Source organism: Phoca vitulina, unplaced genomic scaffold (assembly GCF_004348235.1).
Source record: "Phoca vitulina isolate PV1807 unplaced genomic scaffold, GSC_HSeal_1.0 scaffold82, whole genome shotgun sequence".
Taxonomy (NCBI): Eukaryota; Metazoa; Chordata; class Mammalia; order Carnivora; family Phocidae; genus Phoca; species Phoca vitulina.
In genome coordinates this window covers 3988454-4012291 of record NW_022589785.1, presented here as the reverse complement: position 1 = coordinate 4012291, position 23838 = coordinate 3988454, and the positions used below count along the sequence as shown (strand labels likewise).

The window sequence follows — 23838 nt, the reverse complement described above, 5'->3', positions numbered from 1 at the left end:
GTCTGTACTACTTCGCTTTCTTTTGCTCAACATCATGTTCATGCTTCTAACTTGTTAAAACTACTCTTTCGGATTAAATGTGTAAAACGATGACTGAGAAGGTTAGGAAGGAGATGGAAGCCTGAGATCCTGAAAGACCAGGTACAATACTTGGATTTTCCAAGAGGTGGAATCTCTGGAAGATAGGAGGGAGAAGGGGGCGTGGTTATAGTCCGGCCTGTTCCATGTGGGGGCGGAGTCTTAAGTCTGGGGGCGTGGCCACTGGCCAGTTTTCCCGGCGGCAGTTGGCACCGGGGGCGGGGCCCGCCGAGGCTTCCTGTCTGCGCCTGCGGAATCGCCGTTTGACCCCGGAAGTGCCGGCTCATTGGGAGCTGTCACCGTGGACCGCGGCAGCGGCGGCGGCGGCAGCGGTGGCCGTGGCGGCGGCACAGCGCCGGTAGTGGAGCCGCCGAGGTGAGTGCGTGGCTGGGCCCTGCCGAATGGGGGCATCGGGCCTGGGACGAGCCGCGGCCATGCCTCAGGCGGCCACGAGCCTTCCCATCTGCCTGGCGGGGCCGAGACTGACGCTGCCAGAGGGGCCGTGAGTCGCCCCTGAGGCCAGGCCGCTAGAGCCGGGAGTCTCGGGTTCGAGGCTCAGCCCCAGAGTGATGAGTCACAGTCCTCCTACCCTCACTCCGGGTTTCAGTTTCCTTGGAGTTCATTCATTCGTTCAACAAATATATGTCCATCGCTTCCTACGTGTCAGCCACAGATCTAGGCACTGGGGATACAAACAGCAAGACAGATAAGCACCCTCCCTCATGGAGCATACAGTCCAGTGGGAGGAGACAGTCAACGACAAATAAAGGCACAAGATAATTAAAGATATGACAGTAACTGCGGAGTGAATACTTTAGATTGGGCAGTCTGGGAAGGCCTTTGAGGAAAGTAATATTGAAGGGTGATGACAGTCAGAGAAACTGAGGCAGCATTTGCCCTGGAGACGCTCCCAGGCCTTATTGTAATTGGTGCTTGCACCAAGCTCACCTTCTAAAGAAAGCCCTTTTTTAAGTTTGGGCTTCTGCTGCCCTGCTTGGCATGAAGGATGCAGTGGTGGGCACAGATTTCATCATGATCAATGTCCTTTTCCTTTTGGAACTTAGAGTCTCATCTTCGCCTAGTTAATTTCTACCCATACTTTAGATGAAAACTCGGATCTTCCTTGACATGCTCCCTCCCTCGAGTCTGTTCTCTGTTAAATGCTGTCACAGCCCCATGTGCCTGATCTACATAGCATACATCGTGGTATTTTATTAGTTTGTATGGCTATTTGATTCATATCTGTCTTTCGCATAAAGACTGTAAACTCTGTGAAGGGCAGGACCAAATCTGTTATTTGCCCACTTTGGTATTCTTCAGGCTTCAGTGCCTGGCACATAGTAGGTGCTCAAAAACTTTTTGAATGGCTGAATGAAATTATTAACATGGTCTTTGCTCTCCAGTGGTTCATAGGCAGTCTCTCTGCCACCGGGTTATTGTCTTTTCTTTCTGATTATATCTCTTTTCTACTTAAATGACTCCTCACTGCCTTTAGATGAAAGGCCAAAATCTTTAGTGTCACATTGGAGGCTCTTTTTTAAAATGTCTTCATCTTTCCTATCTAACCTCCTCTCTCAACTTCCATCATCCCCTACCTGACCTTGTGTTTTCAGCCATACCAAATGTCTCCTTCTTTCAAAGCCACTGGTTCTGAGCATGTGTTCACACTTGCTCTTCGCTTGGAATGCCCTTCCTCCCCATCCTTTCCCCCTATCCTTCAACAACCAGGTTATGGGTCACCTTCTCGGAGACATCCTCCCTTTCTCTCTTGTGCTTGTTTTGAAAATTTCCTGTTACAGCTCTGATCACACTGAATGATAGTCATTTACATGCCCAGGACCCAGAACGTATTCAGTCAGCCTTTTCTGAGTAAATGAGGAAGTCCAAAGTGTTGTGCCTATGGTTGGGACTTGTAATCACAAGTAAACTTTATTGAGTGTTTATTACATGCCAACTGCTATGTTGAACACTTAGCATTGATTACTTCTCATATCTCAGTTTTACAGATGAGGAAATCAAGGCTTAGAGAGTTTAAGGAACTGTCTCCAGGTCTCAAACATGGGTAGGAAAAGGTGGAGCCGGAATATGAATCCAGGCTGCAGAACTATAAAGCTTTTAAACCACCACATCAGCCTGAGTCTGAACTGCCTTTACAGGCACTGGCTTGTAGGAGTGGATTTCTTCTGAAATCAGGTGCTGTCTCTACCTGTCTAGGCCTGGCCTCCAGGGCCTAGAAGTTAAAGGATGAAGAGCCACTACCTACTATGGCTCTTTCCCCAACCTAGGTCCCTACATTGGACACTCCCACAAACCGTCTTTGGCAGGTGAGCATGGAAAGAACTGGGCCTGTGAGTCATTTAGACTTCTGGACTGGCAAGCAGACCCCTGGTGTTTTCAGCTGCCCTCCCAGCATCACTGGGGGGTTAGGAAAGAAGTATTTTTGGTCTGTTCAGCACAAAAGATCCAGGTGCCAAGGCAGAAGGGCTGGGCTTCAGTTTCAACTTAGTTACTAATGTATCTGCCTTGAGCAAATCAGAGCCCCTCTTTGGACATCTGAGCGTAATAGTCCCTGTTGTCCGTAACTAGGTTGTTGTGAGAGGCTAGTACAACAGTAACTTGATTAGAAGTAACGTCTGTGCAACATGTGTATATTATCTATGTTTTGGAAAGCTGAAAGGTGAAAACTCAGCTAAGCCCCTTTCATTACTTCACACCTTATGATTTTTTTTGAGGCCACCTCACGTATGCAGGGACCACATGTTTGACCCATGGAGATCCTAGAGCTGGAACAGGTCTTGAGGACTAGAGAGAGTGGTCCTGTCTCTTTTACATCCTCTAGAATGGATATCTTCACAGTCTTTAAAACAGCCCATGAACTGGGGCGCCTGGGTGGCTCAGCCGGTTAAGCGGCTGCCTTCGGCTCAGGTCATGATCCTGGGGTCCTGGGATCGAGCCCCACGTCCGGCTCCCTGCTCAGCAGAGAGCCTGCTTCTCCCTCTCCCTCTGCCTGCCACTCTGCCTACTTGTGCTCTCTCTCTTTCTGTCAAATAAATAAATAAAATCTTAAAAAAAAAAAAACAAAAAAAAAACAGCCCATGAACGAAGGTTCCTTGTGTACCAAGCTGCTTCCTACCTCCTTACCTTTGCTCCTACTGTTTCCCCTGCCTGCAGCACCCTCCTTCCTGGCTAATCTCCACTCTCAGGACTCAGTTCAGGCTCTCCTGACCATTTAGGCTCCCCAGACATGCTTTCTTGATAGCAATACCCCCTGCAAGCTCAAGTACACTAGACTCAGTACAGCGAATGGTTAAGAGCCGGCCAGCTTCACCAACTATAACTGAGTCCTAGGGCGAGTTTGTTATCTTCTCTGAGTCTCTATTTCCTCACTGATAAAATGGAGATAAAAATAGACCTAACTTTAGAGTTGTCCTGAGCATTAATATATGCAAAGCTAGTTGATGCTGAGAAAAGCCCTAGGGAAAGCACCAGCACATGATAAGCATGTTCCTGCTGCTGCCATTATCGTTGTAATTATTGGGCCGTAAGCTCCTGTGGGGCAGAGACCCTGCATTATCACTCTGTCTTAATAACACCAGGGCCTGGCCTAATATCTGAGATATGGGACATCCCATAACTCATGGCTGACCGTGCCCTTCAGCTTATCTGTGAGGTTCTCAGAAGGTGACGGATGGTTTCCTCATCCCAGCCTCAAAATGTCTTTGTGTTGTCATTGAGACTGTGTTGGCCTTATATGGCATGTCTTCTAAGGGGCCTACTTCACTTCCATTCCGTGATCCAGCCAATATGTGTGTCCCTTCTGTGGGGCAAGCCAAGTAGAATCATGGAAAGAACATTGGATGGGAAGACAAGAGACATGGCGTCTGCCACTCACTGACTCAGAGGCAGGCTTGGGCCTCTGCAGAAAAGAGCTCACACTGGCGAGTTTCTGTGAATTCTCTCATCCTCTCTGGTCCTTCTGTTCATCCACGTCCTTCTTCCCTGGAGCCTAGGGAGGTTGTAAAATCTTAAAACCCTCTACAAGTGAGGAAAGGCCCATCCCTCCATCCCTGAAAAGACTGCAGATCTGCTGGGGCGCCTGGGTGGCTCAGTCGGTTAAGCGGCTGCCTTCGGCTCAGGTCATGATCCCAGGGTCCTGGGATCGAGCCCCGCATCGGGCTCCCTGCTTGGCGGAGAGCCTGCTTCTCCCTCTCCCTCTGTCTGCCGCTCTGCCTACTTACGCTGTCTATCTCTGTTAAATAAAAAATAAAAAATTTAAAAAATAGACTGCAGATCTGCTTAGAATTATAAGAAAAGTGTCCTTATATTGAGTCACTCATCAAACAGTTGACGAGGCCAACTCTGTACCAGGCCTGTGCTGGTCACGGAAAAGATAGCAAGAGAAGGAGAGCCCAGGCACTGTCTTCAGAGAGCTCACAGGCCAAGGAGGGCATAGAACTGGAGCCCTAATAAAGATCATCTAGGTCCTTTTAGCCAGTACTTCACAAAGAGGGTGGGAATGTTTCAGGAGTCACCTGGCAAGTGTCTTCCTCCTCGGTTGAGAGCTCTTGCTTTAGGCAGAAAAGTCAGCTCCGTCTGGATTAGTAGGTGCAGGCACCAGGCCTTTGAGGCTCAAGTCAGGAGCCTCCTGAGGCCAGAGGGTGAAGCTTCTCTCCTGGCTTTGGCATCAGTTCCAGGGCCGGCCCCTGCCACCAGGAGCCTATGTGTCTGCTCTCTTCTTCCCATCCATATTCCTTTCAGGAGGGTCACGCAGCACAATGCCAGCTCTGCCCTTGGACCAACTCCAGATCACCCACACGGACCTGAAGACAGGAAAACTGAGGACTTCACCAGCGCTGGTGAGCCGGTACCTTGAGGCTGTTCAGCCTGATATTATCATTCTTGCAATTTCAGAAGCAAAAAGCAAATTCCTCCTTTATCTGTTCCGAGAATGACCCGAGGGCCACAGTCAGTAATTCAGTAGCTGGGACACTACTAGGTCCTTCCAGGCCCAGTGCAGAAGTTTCCTTTCTGAGCAGCAGCTCGAATTTGAGTAGTATTTTCCATGTTGCCACCCCATACCTTGCCCCCAAAGCATTTCATTTTGAATCAGAGTCTGATGGCGGTTGGGACTCAACCTGAGCTGGCCTAGAAAAAGATCCAGCCCAAAGCCAGGTTTGGGGATTTGACCCTGCGGGCAGCGTTCAGGTTTCAGGTAGGCCTTTTTTTGGAGCTATCTCCCCTGCTATCCACACTTCAGGGGGAACACCAGTTTCAGGGGTCAGGCTGCCTTTTATCACAATGGGCTAAGAAGCGCCACCTGCCACATACCAACTCTGCAGGGCTTGGGAGACTGAAAAATAAGGAGGCTGTGAGCGTGCCGATTACCAGCTGCAGAGTGAGATTAGGGCTGCGGAGAGGTGCCAGGCTGAAGGAGACAGAGGTGGGGACTGGAGTCCCCACACCCACTTACCATTTTCCCAAGAATATGAGCTTACTTGAGCAAGGTGGGAGGAAGTATTTTCTAGGGGGGCTTGAGTAAAGTCGTGGGAAACAAGAGCTTGGTGTTGGATTTCCTGCTTTCTGGATGGCTTCTTATTACTTCCTAACTCCTCTCTGATAATAGGACTTAACATTTATAGAGCACTTGCTCTGGGCCAAATCTTTCTAAACACTTTACCTGGATTATCTTGTTTAAGCCCGGTGAGTAGGTATTTGATTGTTCCCATTTTACAGATGAGGAAACTGAAAGTTCAAGGTCACAGAACTAGGAAATTAAGGGAGCCAGAATAGGAAGCCAGGTAGACTGACCCTGGATCTCATACCCTTAACCTTTCTGCTATAAAGCCTGCCATTTCTTTTTTATAATCTTTTTATGTGAGAAGGATATTTATCAGAAAATCTAGATCTGTTCTGCTCAACATGGTAGCCACCCAGTGCAGTAGTCATTCACTACAAATAGGGATTTGGCACACTTGAAATGTGGATAGTTTGAGGAACTGCATTTTTTAATTTAATTTTAGTTAAATTAAAACAGCCCATGCAGTGAGTGCCTACAGTATTTTGCCAGCACCGATATAGAACAGTTCCATTAACACAGAAGGTTCTGTTGGGCTGGGAGAGATGGATCCTTAAGTAGTTGACTCTGATTTTCCACCTCAGTCCTTCCCCGTGTACTTAATACCTGGGTTGCTAGGCTGTGGGCTCCATGAGAACAGGAACCTGGTCCCTTCCCTTCATTATGGTTTCCCAGTGCCAGGTGCGTTTCTTTCAGGAAACACTCAGTAAATGAGTCAAGGACTCCAGCCAGGCCTTGTGCCAGACCCTGGAGCTACAGAGAAAAAAGACATGGTTCCTGCCCTTGTGGGGTCTATGGACTAAGAGAAAAGCAGACCAGTAGCTCCTCCACAGTGTGATCAGGGTTGTCTTAGAAGCGGCTACATGAATGCGGAGCCCAGGCCACTGATAAGACTGCAGGAGTGGGTGGGGCAGGGAGGTCTTGGGGCTGGTGGGAGGGCATGTGCAGCTAGGGAAGGCTTCCTAAGAAGGAGGGGGGATCCTGAACTGGGGGAATAAACACTAGCCATGCAGAGCAATGGGAAAAGGATGAACCTGGCAGGAGGACCCAAGTATCCCGTCCTGGAGTCTGGAGAGCCCGACTCTTACCCAACCACCAGTCATTTGAGGTAGAAGCAGTATCATTGAGTTAAGGAGCACAAGCTTTGTGTTAAATCTCACACATACTTAGCCATGTAACTAGAACATTGTAAGCACTCAGTGATGGTGATGATGATGACAACAGTGACAGTGGCAGAAGGTTCGAATGGAGAATAGGGTGGGAAGAGGGACGAGCTGAGGGAGACAGCTGCCTGATGAAGGAGTGGTCTTGCTGAAGAGACTTGTACCCACTGTATATTTGTCTCTTTAGTCCCAACTTAGGGCAAGGAGATCTCTAGCCAAGGGACAGCCACCATGCTGCCTTTGCAGGGTGATAGGTGGAGCTAATGTTTATCAAGTAGCTACCGTGCACACAGCACAGACTTGGTGCTATTGAAAATCCAAAGAAATAAAGTCTTGAGCCCCAATGAGTGAATGGGCTGTTGAGGAAGACAAGACTCATGTAAGTGGAACATGTAGGGAACAGGGCGAAATGGTTTTTCGGCGAGATCAGCAGAACAGAAGTTTGATGGGCAGAGAATGTCCAGAAAGCTTCACAGAGCAAGTGGGACCTGAGCCAAGCTCGAGGGATGGAAGATACAGCTAGGGCCTGCTAGTCTCTGCCCTGAAAGCTCCCACGGTTCCTGTCACCTACAGAATAAAGTCCCCACTCTTGAGTTTGGCATTCAAGGTCCTTCAGAGAACTTGGTGGGATCTGGTCCTTCGTGACCCGCATTCATGCTTTGTCCAGCCAGCAAATGTATACGGAGAGTCTGCTCGATGCCAGATATGTTCTAGGGACTGGGAATGCTGTGAGCAAAGCCCAGACTGCTTCCAGAGACCTACGGCTAGTAGGGGAAACAAAGAAGGCATGCCCTTCCTTTTCATATAACTTTATTGGGGCATGATTGAAAGACAATAAACGGTACATGTTGAAAGTACACAGCTTGGTTGGTATTGACATTAGTATACACCGAGGAAACTGTCATCATAATCAAGATAATGAACATTTCTACCGCTCCCAGAAAGTTTCCTTGTGCCCTTCTGTGACCCATCCTTTCTTCTCTCCCCATGTGCAGCAGCCACTGATCTGGAAAGTACTTTTGACGCACTTCAACAGGTGCTGTGGTTGGGGAAGCACAGAGTGCAGGTATTGGGGGAGCCCAGGTGAACACCTAACACGGTCAGAAGTGGGAGTTGGGGAGACTTCCTGGAGTAGGTGAGGTCAGAGCTGGGATCAGAAGGCTAAGCAGCGAGACCAGGATAGCACGTGGGTACTGGAGGTTATTCAGCAGTCTGCAGTGTAAGCTTTGGTTCAAGTCCTGCCTCAGTTGCCTCCTTAGCCCTGTGACCTTAGCAAAATTCCTGAACCTTACTGATTCTTTGTTTCCTCCTCTGTAAAATGGGAAGAATACTATCTCCCTTTTAAATAGTTATAGATGAAAAATAGGCTGTGGGACATACCTACTCAGCAGCCGGCACAGGGCAGGTCTTGTTAAGTGGTGGCCTTTATTATCACCATTCCAGTGTTCTCTCCCTCCATATCTATTTCCCACCACCCATGCAATCTGGGCCCTTTTTTTTCATGGCCCATTTTTATGCCTTCATAATATGCCATTTCTTCCATCAAAAAATCCTTCTCATTTCCAAGGCCCAGCTTAGATGCTGCTTGTCCCGGGAAGTTGTCCCTTGTCCTCCAGGTGCAGATAATCACCTTTGGCCCTCCCACAGTCCCTCTGCCAGGTTTGGGCTGTCACTTTCTCTGTTTTGTGCTCACTTACTGGCTTAGATGTGCATCTCCCCCTCTGGAGCATAGGCTCTGTGAGCATGCAGATGTTTTCTCCATGTGCCTCACCACACAACAGTGTGCCAGTAACTGTTTGTAGGAATGCAAGGATGGCCAAATCTCAGGATGTGTGTGTCTGTCTGTCTGTCTGTCTGTCTCTCTGTCAGAGTAGGAGGCGATGAGTAGCCTTGCCTAAGAAGTGACCTAAGAGATGAGGTATCAACGGAAAGACGAGGGGAGCAGCGTGGAAACCAAGGAGATGAATTTAGGTCCTAGAGAGTAGTTTTGAACTTGTTTCAGTCAGCAGGATTCCCTTTTTCAAAAAGTTTGTCCCTGGAAGCCCACTGTATAAATTCTGATTTCAATGGGAGGGGTCCTGAAGACCCACCTGATAGGGGCCCCCGAGGAATCCTTGTGGAATCCAAAGACTCCACAGTTTGAAAACTTGCATCAGGCAGTAGGGAGGCATAGGGGGTTCTTGAGGAAACCAACCAATCAGTCATGATTTTCCTGTCCCCCTGGACTGACAGACCTGGAAGTGGGTGGATTATGGTTGATAACTGCTGATATGTTGCCCGGCCTTCCTCCTATTACCACTTCCCCCAGAGAGAGCAGCCCTTATGTAGTCAGAGGAGAAGACTGAGCTCATCATCTCTTCTTTATGGTGAACAAAGTAAGGTTTGTTCATGGCAAGGTAAGGGTTGGGAGAGAGAACTTTTGATTCTAAGCTGAGACCTGCAATTACTTGATTAGCATCTTTTCTTTTTTTAAAAATTTTTTTATTGTTATGTTTTTTTTTAATTTTTTATTGTTATGTTAATCCCCATACATTACATCATTAGGTTTAGATATAGTGTTCCATGATTCATTGTTTGTGCATAACACCCAGTGCTCCACAGCATCTTTTCTTTAAAAGCAAAAAGTTACCGAGCTTTTTTCTCCTGATTCTAAGGATATAGCATGATACATACAGTATGATACTATTTATGTAAGAAAGATGAAAAGAGATCTAAAATACCTTCTATGGGTATATTTTCCCATAAAAGCCTAGAGAAGGTCTGCAAGGACACTCACCTAATGGTGAGTGGTCACCCCTGGGAGAATGTGGGGACTGGGAGTGTGGTCCCAGAAGACTCACCTTCTCTGCAGGGTTGTAAGTTTTGAAAGAAAAGATGTGCATGTCTCCCTTGTATAATTACAAGATAACTTAAAAAGTAATACATGTATATGTTTTTTAAATTGGAAAATACATTCGAGTCATAATTCCCCTCTCCAAAGATAACCACTATTAGCTTTGGTATGTTAACTGCATTACTGCATTCCCTGCTCCCCAGCCCCGGCCGTTTTTTGTTTGTTTTTTTTTTTAACCTGGGTTAAAAATATATACTTCTTTAAAGATCCCCAAACTGATTATATATTAAATAGGTTTATGTCCTGCTTTCTCTTCCCTTGACCTTTCCCCATGTCATTAAATATCCTCCAAAACACATATTTTTTAGTGCCTGCCTAGCGTTCCCTGGATGCAACCAAGCCCCCTTTGTTAGAGACACTTGGTTCTTTATGCTTAAAAACTCCTTGGAGGGTCACTGGTTGGAACAGCCAAGTGTTGTCATTGCTGTGGGTTGGCAAATGGGCCCTCGCTGACTAACCTCTGCCACGTTAACACGTGGTTTTTGGATCCGTAGCACCCCGAGCAGAAGGCAGACCGGTATTTTGTGTTATACAAACCGCCCCCTAAAGACAACATTCCCGCCCTAGTGGAGGAGTACCTGGAACGCGCCACCTTCGTAGCCAATGACCTCGACTGGCTCCTGGCCTTGCCTCACGATAAATTCTGGTGCCAGGTAACATTCTATCAAAATTAACACTAAGACAAAGCACATGACATGCCGTTGGTTGGTTGCTGTTGTTGTTTTTCTCCCCCTAGGAGATGCTTTTTTTCCTACTTCTTACACTGGATCCTTAACAGCAAATTGTGGTTTGGATTGCTCTGTCTTGTATCACAATCTTAATGATGTTTACACAACGCCTTCCAACGTGTCATTTTTAGAAACTTGTGTTTAGCCCTCGGCTCATTCATACCTCCTTAGTCCCTTGGGGTTGGAGTGTTTGCCTTAGGCCAGGGCTGGTAGGCCGTGAACCCCTGCACAGTCCACCCATAAGCCCTTGGGCCTCAGTGACAAATCCTCGCTCTGATCTGTTGTCTGGCATAGGTTATCTTCGATGAAACCCTGCAGAAGTGCCTGGACTCCTATCTGCGCTATGTACCCCGAAAGTTCGATGAGTGGGTGGCCCCGGCCCCTGAGGTTGTTGACATGCAGAAGCGCCTCCATCGAAGTGTTTTCCTCACTTTCCTCCGCATGTCCACTCACAAGGAATCCAAAGTAAGCCCCTGATCCCACAACAGGACTCCACCCGGCACCCAGCACCTCCGTGCCAGTCTCCCGCCCCTGGGAAGGAAGGCTCTGGAAGTATTGCGTTTCCTCTTTGTCTCCCCTCTGCCTTCATTCCTGTCTTTGGGGAAGAAATCTGTGGCCACCCCCTTATCTGTGAATTCACTGGGTCTGCATTACATCCAGTGTTTTCATCAATGGGAGCTGAGGGCCCTTTGCCAGGTGACGCGTGACTCTGCCTTTTTTCATGCGTCAGAGGGTGAAAACATTGGTTCTGATTTGTTAAAGGAACTTTTATGTGCTTTTTAAAAACCTTTACTTTTCTCCCCCTGGTTTTAAAAATAACGCTGTCTCTAAACAACTCAAACATTACAGAAATATTTTGTAGATAGTAAAAGTCGCCACAAAATCCCTTTCCCCAAAAATAACCACCATTATGGTGCATGTTCCTTCAGGGAATTTTTTTCCTTTCAGTATATTTGTGTGTGTGAGTGCATATTTATTTTTACAATAGGATATTGCTTTTTTTTTTTTAACTTCTGTAGGATGGAAATTTTCAAATATATGCAAAAGCATATGAATCCTATGTACCTATCACCCAGCTTCAACAATTATCATTATTTTGCCTATCTTATTTTCTTTCTTCCCGAGTTTTTTTCCCCTAGAGTATTTTTTCCCCCAGAGTATCTTTTTTTTTTTTTTTTTAAAGATTTTTTATTTATTTATTTGAGAGAGAGAGAATGAGAGAGAGCAAGCACATGAGAGGGGGGAGGGTCAGAGGGAGAAGCAGACTCCCTGCCGAGCAGGGAGCCTGATGCGGGACTCGATCCAGGGACTCCAGGATCATGACCTGAGCTGAAGGCAGTCGCTTAACCAACTGAGCCACCCAGGCGCCCTCTTTTTTTTTCCTTTTGAGGGCGAGAGAGGGAGCATGAGCGTGTGAGCGAGTGCAGGGGCGGCAGAGGGGGAGGGCAGAGGGAGAGGGAAAGCGAGAATCTTAAGCAGGCTCCACACCCAGCACAGAGCCCAACACGGGGCTCAATCTCACAACCCTGAGATCATGACCTGAGCCAAAATCAAGAGTTGGGCACTTAGCTGACTGAGCCACCCAGGTACCCCTTTTATTTTATTTTATTTTATTTATTTTATTTTATTTTATTTTAAGGATTTTATTTATTTATTTGACAGAGAGACAGCGAGAGAGGGAACACAAGCAGGGGGAGTGGGAGAGGGAGAAGCAGGCTTCCTGTGGAGCAGGGAGCCCAATGCGGGGCTCGATCCCAGGACCCTGGGATCATGACCTGAGCCGAAGGCAGACGCTTAACGACTGAGCCACCCAGGCGCCCCTTTCCTGGAGTATTTTAAAGCAATTCCAAACATCACAGTAATTCACCCATAAATATTTTTATTTTATTTTATTTTTTTTAAGTAAGCTCTATGCCCAATGTGGGCTTGCACTCAAGACCCCAGGATCAAGAGTTGCATGCTCTGCTGCCTGAGCCAGCTAGGCGCCCCAACCCACAAGTATTTTAGAATGAATGCCCAACCGACTATTTAATAGCGTATGTTTGCTTCTTTTTACATTAAAATGAAGAATAGCTATTGCTCCAGGTCAATATATGAGGCTCAGACATGTCCACAGTGTGGATGGACCTTCATTTATTAGCCAATCCCCCATTGTTCCTTGTGAGTTTGCTATTACTTTACCAAGAGTATGCTTTCAGAAAGTCTCTCATCCTCTTTCTCTGCACTGTTTCTTAGGATCACTTCATTTCCCCCTCTGCATTTGGAGAAATCCTCTACAATAACTTCCTGTTTGACATCCCAAAGATCCTGGACCTCTGCGTGCTCTTTGGAAAAGGCAACTCGCCTTTGCTCCAGAAGATGATAGGTACGTAGGGCACAGGGCCTGGAGGGCTGCACAGAGCTGGCCCCCACATGCCAAACTCGAGCACCTAGATGAGCGCAGGGGGATTCAGAACTGCAGTGGCGGATGGGGCTTGGGCGTGACTTCACAGATATATGCATGTCAACTCCGAAAGACGCAACTAGGTGGCCCTGGGGGAGTAGAGACAACACTTGACCCCACGGTCCCTCCAGGATCTTAGTATTAGGCTACATGTCAAACAGTTGAAGGAGTGGGGAGGTTTGCTTTGGTGGTGAGACTAGGAACAGCAGTGATTGCTAGCCTTTGGGTGAGTGCTCACTGGGGGCCCGGCACTCTGCCGAGCTCCTTGTACGTGATCTTAAATTGATCCTCACAGCAGCCCTGGAATGTGACTCTAATCATCCCTATTTACAGACAAGGAAACTAAGGTTAAAATGTAAGGGACTTGCCTGAGAGCCCATGACTAATAAGTGGCCAAGCTGGGATTTATGTCACTTAGGCCTGACTCTCAAGCTCTTCCTCTTTGTCACTCCCTGCTTCAGGGATAATGGGGCTGCCTCAAAAGTCTCATGGTTTGCATTGTTGCTGAGAACAGTTGGAGACCGAGTTCAGTGAGGACTCTTTTGGGTCGAGAAAGGAATGACTTCAGCAGTTGGATCCCATCAGGAGGCAGTGGGCTGGAGGGTTGGATCAGAGACTGAAGCTTGGTTGGGATGCTGCAGAGGGAACAACGCCCCAGCATTGGGCGGGACACAGAGACAGGACACCACTGTCAGCCCTCCTCACCCTGAGATTATAGGACATAGTCTTCCCAAATGCCCAGTTACAAAGCTAGGTTGTCCCTTGAAATGGTTTCCTTCCTTCCTCCTAATAAAAAAGGTGATATAAGTTAATTTAGAAAGTTTGGAGAGAATATGAAGTGTAAAGAAGCAGGAAAGCAATTACCAAATTCCTGCACACAGAGGCAACCATTTGGTGATTATTTCCTTCCAGTCTTTTCTCTGCGTGTTTTTGAAAAACATGTCAGAGCATAACGTATATGAAATTTCACATCCAGCCTTTTCATTGGAACGGCGTCTGGTTTCTCATTCAAATCTAATTATTCCCTGATCATCAGTTCATTTGTTTTACTTTCCCAGAGAAAGACTCTTCATAATGTTACTGTAGACTGAGGGCATGGGGTGAGTGAGCAAAACCAAGCATGGTCAGTTAGAGAAACAGTTATTAGGCCAGTTTGGTTAGAGTGGAGCATTCTAGGAGGGCAGCAGCAGGAGATGGGGAAGGGGGTGCTGGGGCCAGATCAGGGAGAGCTCCGTGCCAACCATTAGCACTTGGGGAGCAGTATCGCTTGGTGGCTCAGAAGGCAGGCTCTGCCCAATTCACACTGCAGCCCTGTTCCTGGCTGTGTTACTTTGTCCAAGTCAGCCACTCTAGCCTCAGTTTTCATATCTGTAGAATGGGAAGACAAATGCTATACCTACCTTATAGGATGGTTGTGAGGATTAGCACAGTGCCTGGCTCGTTACAAGCGCCTGGTGATTGTGAGCTCTTACCTGAGGCCATGGGAGCTGCAAGAAGGAGCTGTCTGGGGTGTCAAGGTTAATTTGGCAGCATGCCGGCGGGAAGGGTGGTGACAGGAGACCGACGAGGAGGCCAGTGCTTCAGCGTGGGTTTGAAGGTGAGAACCTGGTTGGGCTGAAGAGGACATCCTAGAGGCAGAATAAAGCAGGGCTTAGGGAGGTCAGCTGGAGGGAGAAGTCAACAATTCTAGAGAAGACTTGTGTCGGGTACAGGAAAGGGGCCTTTTGGGCAGGGCGGGGGCAGCCTCCACTGTCTCTACCACAGAAGCTCTTGAGCAAAGCAGCTGTAGTAAGAGTGTTGACAAGGGAGAGAAGGAGGGAACAAGGGGACTGGCCGATTGTCCTTTGGGCAGAAGCCCAGTCCTTACCTGGCACCCTCCCACCCCCCTCAACCTTCCCGCACAAACACACCTTACTTTTTTTTAACCTCAAGATTGGCATTCCGAATCGGTAAGTGTAATTTTGAAAGCAGGGCCTTTCAGTTAGACTTTTGGAGCCGCTTTGTGAAAGCAGGAGTACGTCAGGCCTTGGCCCCATCGAGGACTGCACTGATCTCTTTGGCAGTCCCTTCCCTTCACCCTGGGTCTCTGAACTGCTTTAGTCTGAGAAGGATGCCGCTGTTGTGCCTTGCTTCTTAATTGTTTCTTTAAGAGATCGAAAGTCAGATCTTCACCGTCACTGGATCAGATAAAGGAGAGGAGAGGGTCAGTTGTGAAATGTTATCTGTTCTGATGCTTGTAAAACATCCCTGTTACTCAGGCATAAGCACTAGAAGGATTATGAAAGAGTGCCCTACCCCAGGGCCAGGTGGTTAGGGCACAGTGGGGTCTGTTGGATGGTACTGGGGGGAGACCGGCTCCTGATGCCTGAGTCAGGAGGCACTGCCTGGAGAAGGTGACACCTGCCTTATGGTGGACTTAGCTCTGGGAGGTCACTCCAGGCAGAGGGAGGGGACAGGGCTTGTTCTCTGAGGTGGAGGAGGTACAGGAGAGGAATGCAGCCCAGGAAATGGGGAGAGGGTGGCTGCAGATGCTATCCGGGCCAGATCTCACATGGCCCTCTGTGCTGTGGTCAGGAGTTCGGACTTGACCTTGAGGATAACCATCGGATGGGAGTTTTGTGAGAAAGAACAGAGGTTGGTGGGGAGACAGCTCAGTCCCTCCTTGCTGTCAAGAGTAGGAGGTGGGCACAGATGGCCAGGGAGTACCTTCACAGGTTGAGGGATCAGCACCCATCTGGAGGTGGGATGCACTGAGCAAGCTTATGCTGGGAAAACTCCGCTTTCTGGAGTCAGGGAACGAAGTGGCATCCAAGAAAGTGTTTACAGGAAGTCCGGCTACATAGTGACTTGCTTTCTCACTTGCTTTCTGTCCCATTTGGCCTTTGATTTCATTGATTTTCAAATCTTCTGGGATGGGACAAGGGCTCCCCTTGGTTTTCATTAAGGAAACCAAGGACAGACCTACCCAAAGACAAAGGACACCTGCAATTCAGCAGAGTCTGACAGTCAGCCACCCTTAGACGTTAGGATCGTAGTGGGCTGAAGAACCCTGGCCTCTTCTTAAGGGTGTTGGTATTTCACATCATCATGTCTCCTGGCTAGCTATGATTTTCCCTTCCTCCCTCACCATTTGGGCAGCCGGAACACTTGGTTTCTGTTCCAGTTAACATATGCTCTAACCTACCGGCTCACAGCAGCAGCATTGCTTGGAGGTAGTAAACATTCGGAAAGGAGCTTTGTTTTATAGGAACAACTGCAAATGTGTGGTAAACCTGTCTCTGGGTCCCTCCCAGGCCTCTCCCCTTGGAGGAGGATGGATTAATATGGCTAGCATATTCAAAGCAGACGATAAGAGAATTTCCAGACAAATTTCTCCCTGGAGTCTCCTCACATTATTAGAGGCGTGGCCTGGCAAGAATCCTGGATTGTAGCATCCAGGTTTCTTGAGCAAGGAGATCGTATCTCCTGATTTTCCTGGATGACTAACTCCCACTTCCAAAGCCAATGCTGTCATACGAGGCACGGTGCCCAAGTATGATCACTCCTTGGGGACATCAGGGTGAGCTGGTTTGACCAGGCAGGCCTTTTTTTTTTTTTAAGATTTTTTTTTTTTTTAATTTGAGAAAGAGAGAGAACACGAGCAGGGGCAGAAGCAGAGGAAGAAGCAGACTCTCTAATGAGCGGGGAGCCCGATATGGGGCTTGATCCCAGGACCCTGGGATCATGACCTGAGCCGAAGACAGACACTTAACCGACTGAGCCACCCAGATGCTCCCAGGGCAGGCCTTTTATGTAATTCTCTAGGCAGAGGTGCTTAAAAGGTTAAATTGTACTGAGTAAAGTCCTCCCTCATGCTGGGGAAGTTTCTAGGCTGGGCCAAAGTTCTGTGCCAGCAGGGCCTGGGGCCAGGACTGCTCTGGTGCAGACAGGCTTCAGAAAGGGGAGAAAGGTCACAGAACATGCTGGCAACCATTTGTGATGTGTCCTTCCCTCCCCCACCCTCTTTTCCCAATTCCTACCTTTCTCTTCTCTTTTCAGGAAACATCTTTACCCAGCAGCCAAGTTACTATAATGACCTGGATGAAACCATGCCCACCATCCTTCAGGTACCAGCTCTCAGCCCTGCCCAGATCCCCTCCCCAACCTGATAGTATGTCCCTGGACTTTCTTGGAAGAGAATTCACCCTTTTCCCCACTTGAACAAAACTGAAATATAAGGGCTGTCTAGCACTCCTACAAAAAGAGCTTAAATTGTGTGCTGTTTGCCAACAGCCATAAGCCTCTAAGGATACCCCTCTAAGAGACCGGTGTTTCTCAAATAAGAGCTTTAAAATTCTATAAAACTGTTTTAGAATATAATAGCATTCATTGCAGAAAATTTGGAAAACATAAACAAAAAATAAAAAATGGAAAGAGGAAAATTAACCCATCATCCTACCACCAAGAGATCCTACTATTCACGATAACAGTTAGGGTAGTTTCGTGCTAGCATACTTAAAGATGGTGCAATGAGTTCAAGACTTACATGATTTTACGATGGGCCCTGTTTTCTTCTCACTGTTGATTTGTCTTTGATTTCAATGTATTTCCATAAATCGCCATCTCCATAGAATCCAAAACATACATTGTTGAATGTATATCTTAAATATTCATTACCATACACTTGCCCAGCATATTCATTTGGATAATTTCTACAGGCTTCTGGGGGCTTTTCATACATTTTGTCTTTTTTTTTTTTTTTTTAAGTTTTATTTAAGTAACCTCTACACCCATCGTGGGGCTCGAACTCACGAACCCGAGATCAAGAGCCGCACGCTCTTCCGACTGAGCCAGCCAGGTGCCCCTTTACATTTTGTCTTTTTAATCCTCACCACAATCCTGTAAGAAGAATAACCCCCATCATCCCCATTTTACAGTTTCCACTTTGACCCCGTGCCCTGTTGTTGTCTTAGCTGGTTTCTTGGGAACACAGGCACATACTCGAAAGATTCCAAGGCAGCTTTCAGATCACCCATCCCCGATTGCAGGTCAGGGGTCCTAGCTGCTGTTTCGACAGGATGTGGGAGAACCCCTTCTTGTGTTTCACAGGTTTTCAGCAATATCCTCCAGCACTGTGGTTTGCAAGGGGACGGGGCCAGTGCCACACCCCAGAAACTCGAGGAGAGGGGCCGGTTGACTCCCAGCGACATGCCTCTCTTGGTGAGGTTGCCCTTCAGCCCAGCCTCTTCTTGGCTAGCAGAGGACCCGACAGCTTCTTCCCCTGCTTGTGGCCGTTTTCCCCAACCCCAGAAGCAGCTATTCCCATCACACAGGCTTAGAGCATTTCAGCAGGCTTTTTATTTTTCTCTGGGAGCTTCCTTTATGGGGCAGTGGAAAGAACAGAGCACTAGAGTTCAGACGATGGGGGTTCAGTCTTCACGTAGCTCAGCACAATGAGCTCATTCGTGTTACTCACTGAGCCCTGTGTTCGGTCGGCAAATTTGTACTGAGGAGGCTCCAGTGTGTGCTGAGCCTTCAGGGTAAAGCAGCAGGGCAAAAGCAGACATGGGACTTACAGTCGGTAAGAGAGGTAAATAAGGACCACAGACATGTGTCAGGCCTTATGCTGAGCACTAGAGATAGAGCAGGAAAGAGGCAGCTGTCAGCTGCCCTCTTGGAACTTGCAATCTTGTGGGAAAACGGGCATTAAGCAGGTGTTTCAGAAAGAGGCACACCAAGTTCTGTGGGAACAAGTCATTTTACCTGCCTGAACCTCAGTTTCCTAATCTGTACCACAGAGATCTGAACAGCTGCTCAGCCTACTTTTTAGAGTTGTCAAGAGACTCCGGAACGTGTATAAGAAAGCACTCCGTGTTCTGTATGGACTTGATATTCTTGTCCTCAATGGGATGTTCCTTCTTTGTAGGACCATAGTCATTTTCTTTAGGTTCAGGGGTTGGTTCTCCTTCAGCTTAGAAGCGAGAACTGTATTATCCTAGAACTAGAAGTAACCCCAGAGATCATTGGGTGGGTACCCATGAGAGCTACGGTAGCAAGACCTGAGGTAGGGAGATTGAGTAACTGGTCCAGATCGTGCTCCTAGAGATGGACCAGCCAGGCTTCACACAGACCTCCAGTGATCTCTTCCCCCGACAAGGCATCTGCCTGTTGGCTCCCACTGGTTTTGTCAACCTTGCCTCATACCCACCACAGAGCTGTGTATGGGGGCGGAGGAGAATAATGCAGTGTTTTCTTTTGGCAACAGGAATTAAAAGACATTGTTCTCTACCTTTGTGATACCTGCACTACGCTCTGGGCCTTTCTGGATATCTTCCCCTTGGCTTGCCAAACCTTCCAGAAACACGACTTCTGTTACAGGTACAGCAGTAATTCTGACTGCTAAAGTAGAGGTTCTAGTTGACATCCTCATTCAGCAGATATTGCTGGGTACTTAGAATGTGCCAGGCACTCTTTTAGCCTGGGGATACAGTAGTGAGGAAGACAGGTAAGGCTCCTGCTTGTGTGGAACCTGCATTTTATCTTTTTTTTTTTCAAGATTTTTTAAAATTTATTTGAGAGAGAGAGCAAGAGCAAGCATGAACAGGGGGGAAGGAGCAGAGGGAGAGGGAGAAGCAGACTCCCTGCTGAGCAAGGAGCCCAATGTGGAACTCGATCCCAGCACCCTAGGATCATGATCTGAGTCAAAGGCAGACGCTTAACGACTGAGCCACCCAGGCGCCCTGGAACCTGCATTTTAGAAGCATTCCCATTTTTGGTTAAGAACTAGGTAAGGGAGGGAAAAAACCCACCAACCAAGAATAGGGCAGTTTTAGTTCAGTTCCGTTGTTTCAAAGCCCCTCTCATGGGCAGGCACAAAGGCGTAACAGATCATAAGAAGTGGTCTGAGGACTTCAGCATCTGGTCTAGAGCAGAGCACACTCAAGGAAACAAGCAGATATACTCACATGTGGGGTCAGCTGCTGTGGCCATATCATGAAGCACTCCAGGAACACAGAGGAGGGAGGCAAAATTCTGTCTGGTGAAGTAAGAGGTTTCATGATGGCCCTTAAGTGAGAATGGACAGGAACCTTCCAGACAAAAGGATTACAGTGGCAGGAAGGCATTCCAGGCAGGCAGAGTGAAGGTGGGAAGGCCCAGAGGGTGTCAAGGGAGAGCCAGGGAGTGGAGTGGGATGAGGCAGGGCTCAGAGCAGCAGGAAAAGGAGCAGCTAACAACAAGAGACGCTCTGGAGAGGTCGGTAGGAGCCAGATTGTGAGGAGCCCTGACCTCGCTGGCAGGGAGTGGGGCCTTTATTCTGTAGGCAATAGAGAGCCACTGGGAGTTTTTATCCAAAGAAGTTATAGAAAGATCCTGCCAGGATGAGGAAAGACGTAGAGAAGGATATGAGTAAAGAAAGATATAGGGAGGGAGACCCTCCTTGCCCACTTAGTATCATGAGTATCTGTCTATTCCTTGTGCAGTGAGAAAGGGGTGCTGGGGCCTAGGCTGGTAACCGCCACGTTGCCTGGCAACAGCAGGGGCAGGGGCTGGCCTGTTCTCAGTGGCCTCTGGCTGTCGCTCTTGCCAGACATCTCTCCCCACTATTTGCAGGAGCTCCTGGGAGCTGCCCAACTCTGTGCACTCAGCCACCAGTCCATTCATTTACTCGCCCATTCACCAAAACATGTATCTAGCACCGACCTCTGTCAGAGGTGGCAGCTGGCACTCTGACCCCTCCTGGGTCTCCTCAGCTCGAGAACATTGCATGTGAGGACTGCTCAGCCTCCCAGAGGATGTTAGAATAAAGCGCCAATCAGCACTCTGCCTGGAAGAAAGGGGTTAGGATGGGCCTGTAGCTGTAGTTGTCCCCTTTTGGAAAAGGTATCTTTTCTCATGGTTAAAGTGGCAAATGCTCATAGGAAATTTGGAAAATCCCCAAAGGTAGAAAATTAAAATCACTATGAGAGATCATGCTATTCTTAGGATTTTGTATCCTGCTTATCTTCACTTACCATAGGCATTTTCTTTTCTTTTTTTTTTTTTTAAGTAAACTGCCCCCAACGTGGGGTTCAAACTCACAACCCCGCGATCAAGAGTCACATGCTCTACCAACTGAGCCAGCCAGGCTCTCCCATAGGCATTTTCCCATTTTGTTAAAGCATCTTCCCAAACGTGGCAGATTGCTTTTGAAAGGGTCTTTGGAAACAGAGGGTAATTTTTGGAAGAACTGACTTTCCTGCAAGGGACAGTGAAGGCAGGGGAGCAGCTCCACCCGTCTCAGGGTGAGGAGGGAGGAAGAAAGGAAAACAGGGTTGACTACCAATGACACTGCCTTTGACACACAAACAATCCAGGGGTGGCCCAGCCTTTTCACACTGTGCGGGAGGCCAGGAACGCCCGCTAAGTAAATGCAGCCACCTCAGTGCCTGCAACTTTCTGGAAGGGTCTACAGCCACCAAACAGCTCTGTGGCTAGTCCTCTCAGAACAACCTCCTTCCTCCCAGACATCCTCAAGTGTATCTGAGTGTCTCTCTCTGTCACTTAATTTTATGAAAGAATAATACATTCACATGGTTTAAAACTCAAAAGGTGTAAAATATATAATGAGGGGCACCTGGCTGGCTCAGTCGGTAGAGCATGCAGCTCTTGATCTCTGGGTCATGAGTTCAAGCCCCACATTTGGCGTAGAGCTTACTTAAAATAAATAAAACGAATAATAATAATAATAAATATATATGTATATATAAAATGCAGTCTACCTCTTCCCCTTCCCCAGTCCCATTCTCACACACCACCATTGTTGTTAGGGTTTTTTTGTGGAGCTTTCCAGAGATATGCATATAAATATAAGCAAATGTGCACATTACATATCACCCCCTCTGCCTCTTTTTTTTTTTTTTTTAAGATTTTACTTATTTTTATTTTTAAAGATTTTATTTATTTATTTGACGGAGAGAGACACAGAGAGAGGGGGAACACAAGCAGGGGGAATGTGAGAGGGAGAAGCAGGCTTCCCATGGAGCAGGAGCCCGATGTAGGGCTCGATCCCAGGACTCTGGGATCATGACCTGAGCCGAAGGCAGATGCTTAACGACTGAGCCACCCAGGCACCCCAAGATTTTATTTATTTTTAGAGAGAGAGAGCACAAGCATGGGGAGGGGCAGAGGGAGAGAGAGTCTCAAGGAGACTCCCTGCTGGGCGCAGAGTCCGATGTGGGGCTCGACCCCACGTTCCTGCGAACGTGACCTGAGCTGAAACCAAGAGTCAGATGCTTAACCGACTGAGCCACCCAGGCATCCACCCCCACCCCCTGCCTTTTAAATTAACTGCTGACATGAATACTCTATGTATTGTTTGTATTTTATTTAATTAAATAATTTATTTGTTAAACAACAGAAATTTATTTCTCATAGTTCCAGAGGCTGGGTGCATTTTATTTTTAAATTTAAAGTGTATCAGTACACAAAGCAACCTCAATCTTTGGTACGGCTAGATAGAATTCCATTGTACTGTGTTAGAATACCAGACCCCATAGTTCGACCTTTAGATTTTTTTTCAGTTGTTTGCTATTACAGAAAAATGTTACAAAGAAAAACTGTACATACATCATTTTGCACCTTTGCAAGTACATCTGAGAAATAGATTCCTAGAAGTAGAATCACAAGAACAGATGGTTTGTGCATTTTAAATTGTCATAGATCTCGCCAAATCACTCTCCATAGGGGTTGTTCCAATTTACCCTCCCACCAGCAGTGTATCCTGGCAACACCTGAATCAGTTTGGGCCAAACTGCCCCCTCTGTCTTTTTCTGGGTGTCATGCTGTGGGCCTAGAAAGCCTGCCTCTTTGGGCCTAGTTACCCTCTGCTGCGTGTGGGACTACACCAGCGTAGAAGTTGCCAGAATCCAGCCAGTCGATAGTGAAGTGTTCACAGAGTATCTGCTACAAATTCAGCAGCAGTCCTAGGCCCTGAGGCTGCAGTTCCGGCTGTGGGAGGCGTAAGACATTCAGAGGAAGAATCTGACCACAGAAGAGAGGCAGCTACATTTTAAGTTGTAAGGGTAACATACTCTGAGTGCTGCGCACCTAGTTCCAGGAAGAAGTCATCACGTGGTGAGCATCACCAGGAAGCGTGCGGCTGGGACGGAGAGTTGGAATCTGAGTTGGGAAGGGGGTGGCTGTGAGGTTGTCGAGGTGAGAAGCAGGGTCGGCTACTCCGTGGCAGCTATGGATGAACCAGAGAGAGGAGTTACAGTTTGATGTCACAGGAGGTAGGGAACTGCTGGCAGGTCTGAGCAAACAGAAAGAGCGACCTTGTTTGTTTCTCAAACGTCAGTGAGTTCTGAGTAGCCCTCTCATTGCTCTGTGAGAAGGAGCCTGTCTGGGCCTCGGTTTCCCAAGTGAAACGGGGATGTGGCTACAAGTCACTTCTCACGAGGCTCTTCCAGCCACAGCGGACCCAGTCTGGGGTGAGCTTGGGGAAGAGCTGGGGTGGTTCTGGGAGCAAAGTGCTGTGGTGACAACTTGGGAGCAAGAGATGGGCCTTCCCCCTCCCCATGAGTTGCTGTTGATTTTCTGATGAAGTGTGGTCTTTATGAACTAATCCCACCTTCTCCCCATGCACGCCTCCACAGACTAGCTTCCTTTTATGAAATCGCAATTCCTGAACTGGAGTCTGCAATGAAGAAGAGGAGGCTTGAAGATAGCAAGTGAGCAGGGGACAAAACTAAGTGCCTTGTCATGGGGGGGGGGGGGGGGGGGAGAGGCCCTGCCTTCCCCGGGCTTCAGCGTCCCCATCTCTTAAGAACGAGGTGGTGGCCCCATGGAGTGTCCCTGCCTAGCAGCCTCCCGGCCCCTGCATCCTAGCCTTTACCCCTCAGCTGTTGCTCCAAGCTCTTGTTAATCCGCTCGCCGGTTTCCCACCCACTGTTCTGTTTTTTGTTTTCTTTTAAGATTGTATTATTATTTATTTATTTGAC

The 23838-nt window shown here is 47.9% G+C and overlaps 1 protein-coding gene across 3 annotated transcripts in view; it reads left to right on the top strand.

Annotated features, from left to right (window-relative positions):
• Positions 1-366: 366 nt before the first annotated feature.
• ASCC2 (activating signal cointegrator 1 complex subunit 2) overlaps positions 367-23838 on the top strand; it is a 40059-nt gene continuing 16587 nt past the window's right edge. Inside the window, exons 1-9 of one of the 3 annotated variants that reach the window (XM_032395051.1) lie at positions 367-453; positions 4837-4934; positions 10204-10362; positions 10732-10902; positions 12673-12802; positions 16919-16986; positions 17969-18079; positions 19125-19237; positions 23494-23568. In XM_032395051.1, coding sequence (XP_032250942.1) covers positions 4854-4934; positions 10204-10362; positions 10732-10902; positions 12673-12802; positions 16919-16986; positions 17969-18079; positions 19125-19237; positions 23494-23568 — 908 coding nt within the window. In that variant the 5' untranslated portion in view covers positions 367-453; positions 4837-4853. Of the gene's footprint in view, positions 454-4836; positions 4935-10203; positions 10363-10731; positions 10903-12672; positions 12803-16918; positions 16987-17968; positions 18080-19124; positions 19238-23493; positions 23569-23838 lie in introns of those variants that run through there. The other 2 variants (XM_032395052.1, XM_032395053.1) reach the window with 2 other exon arrangements.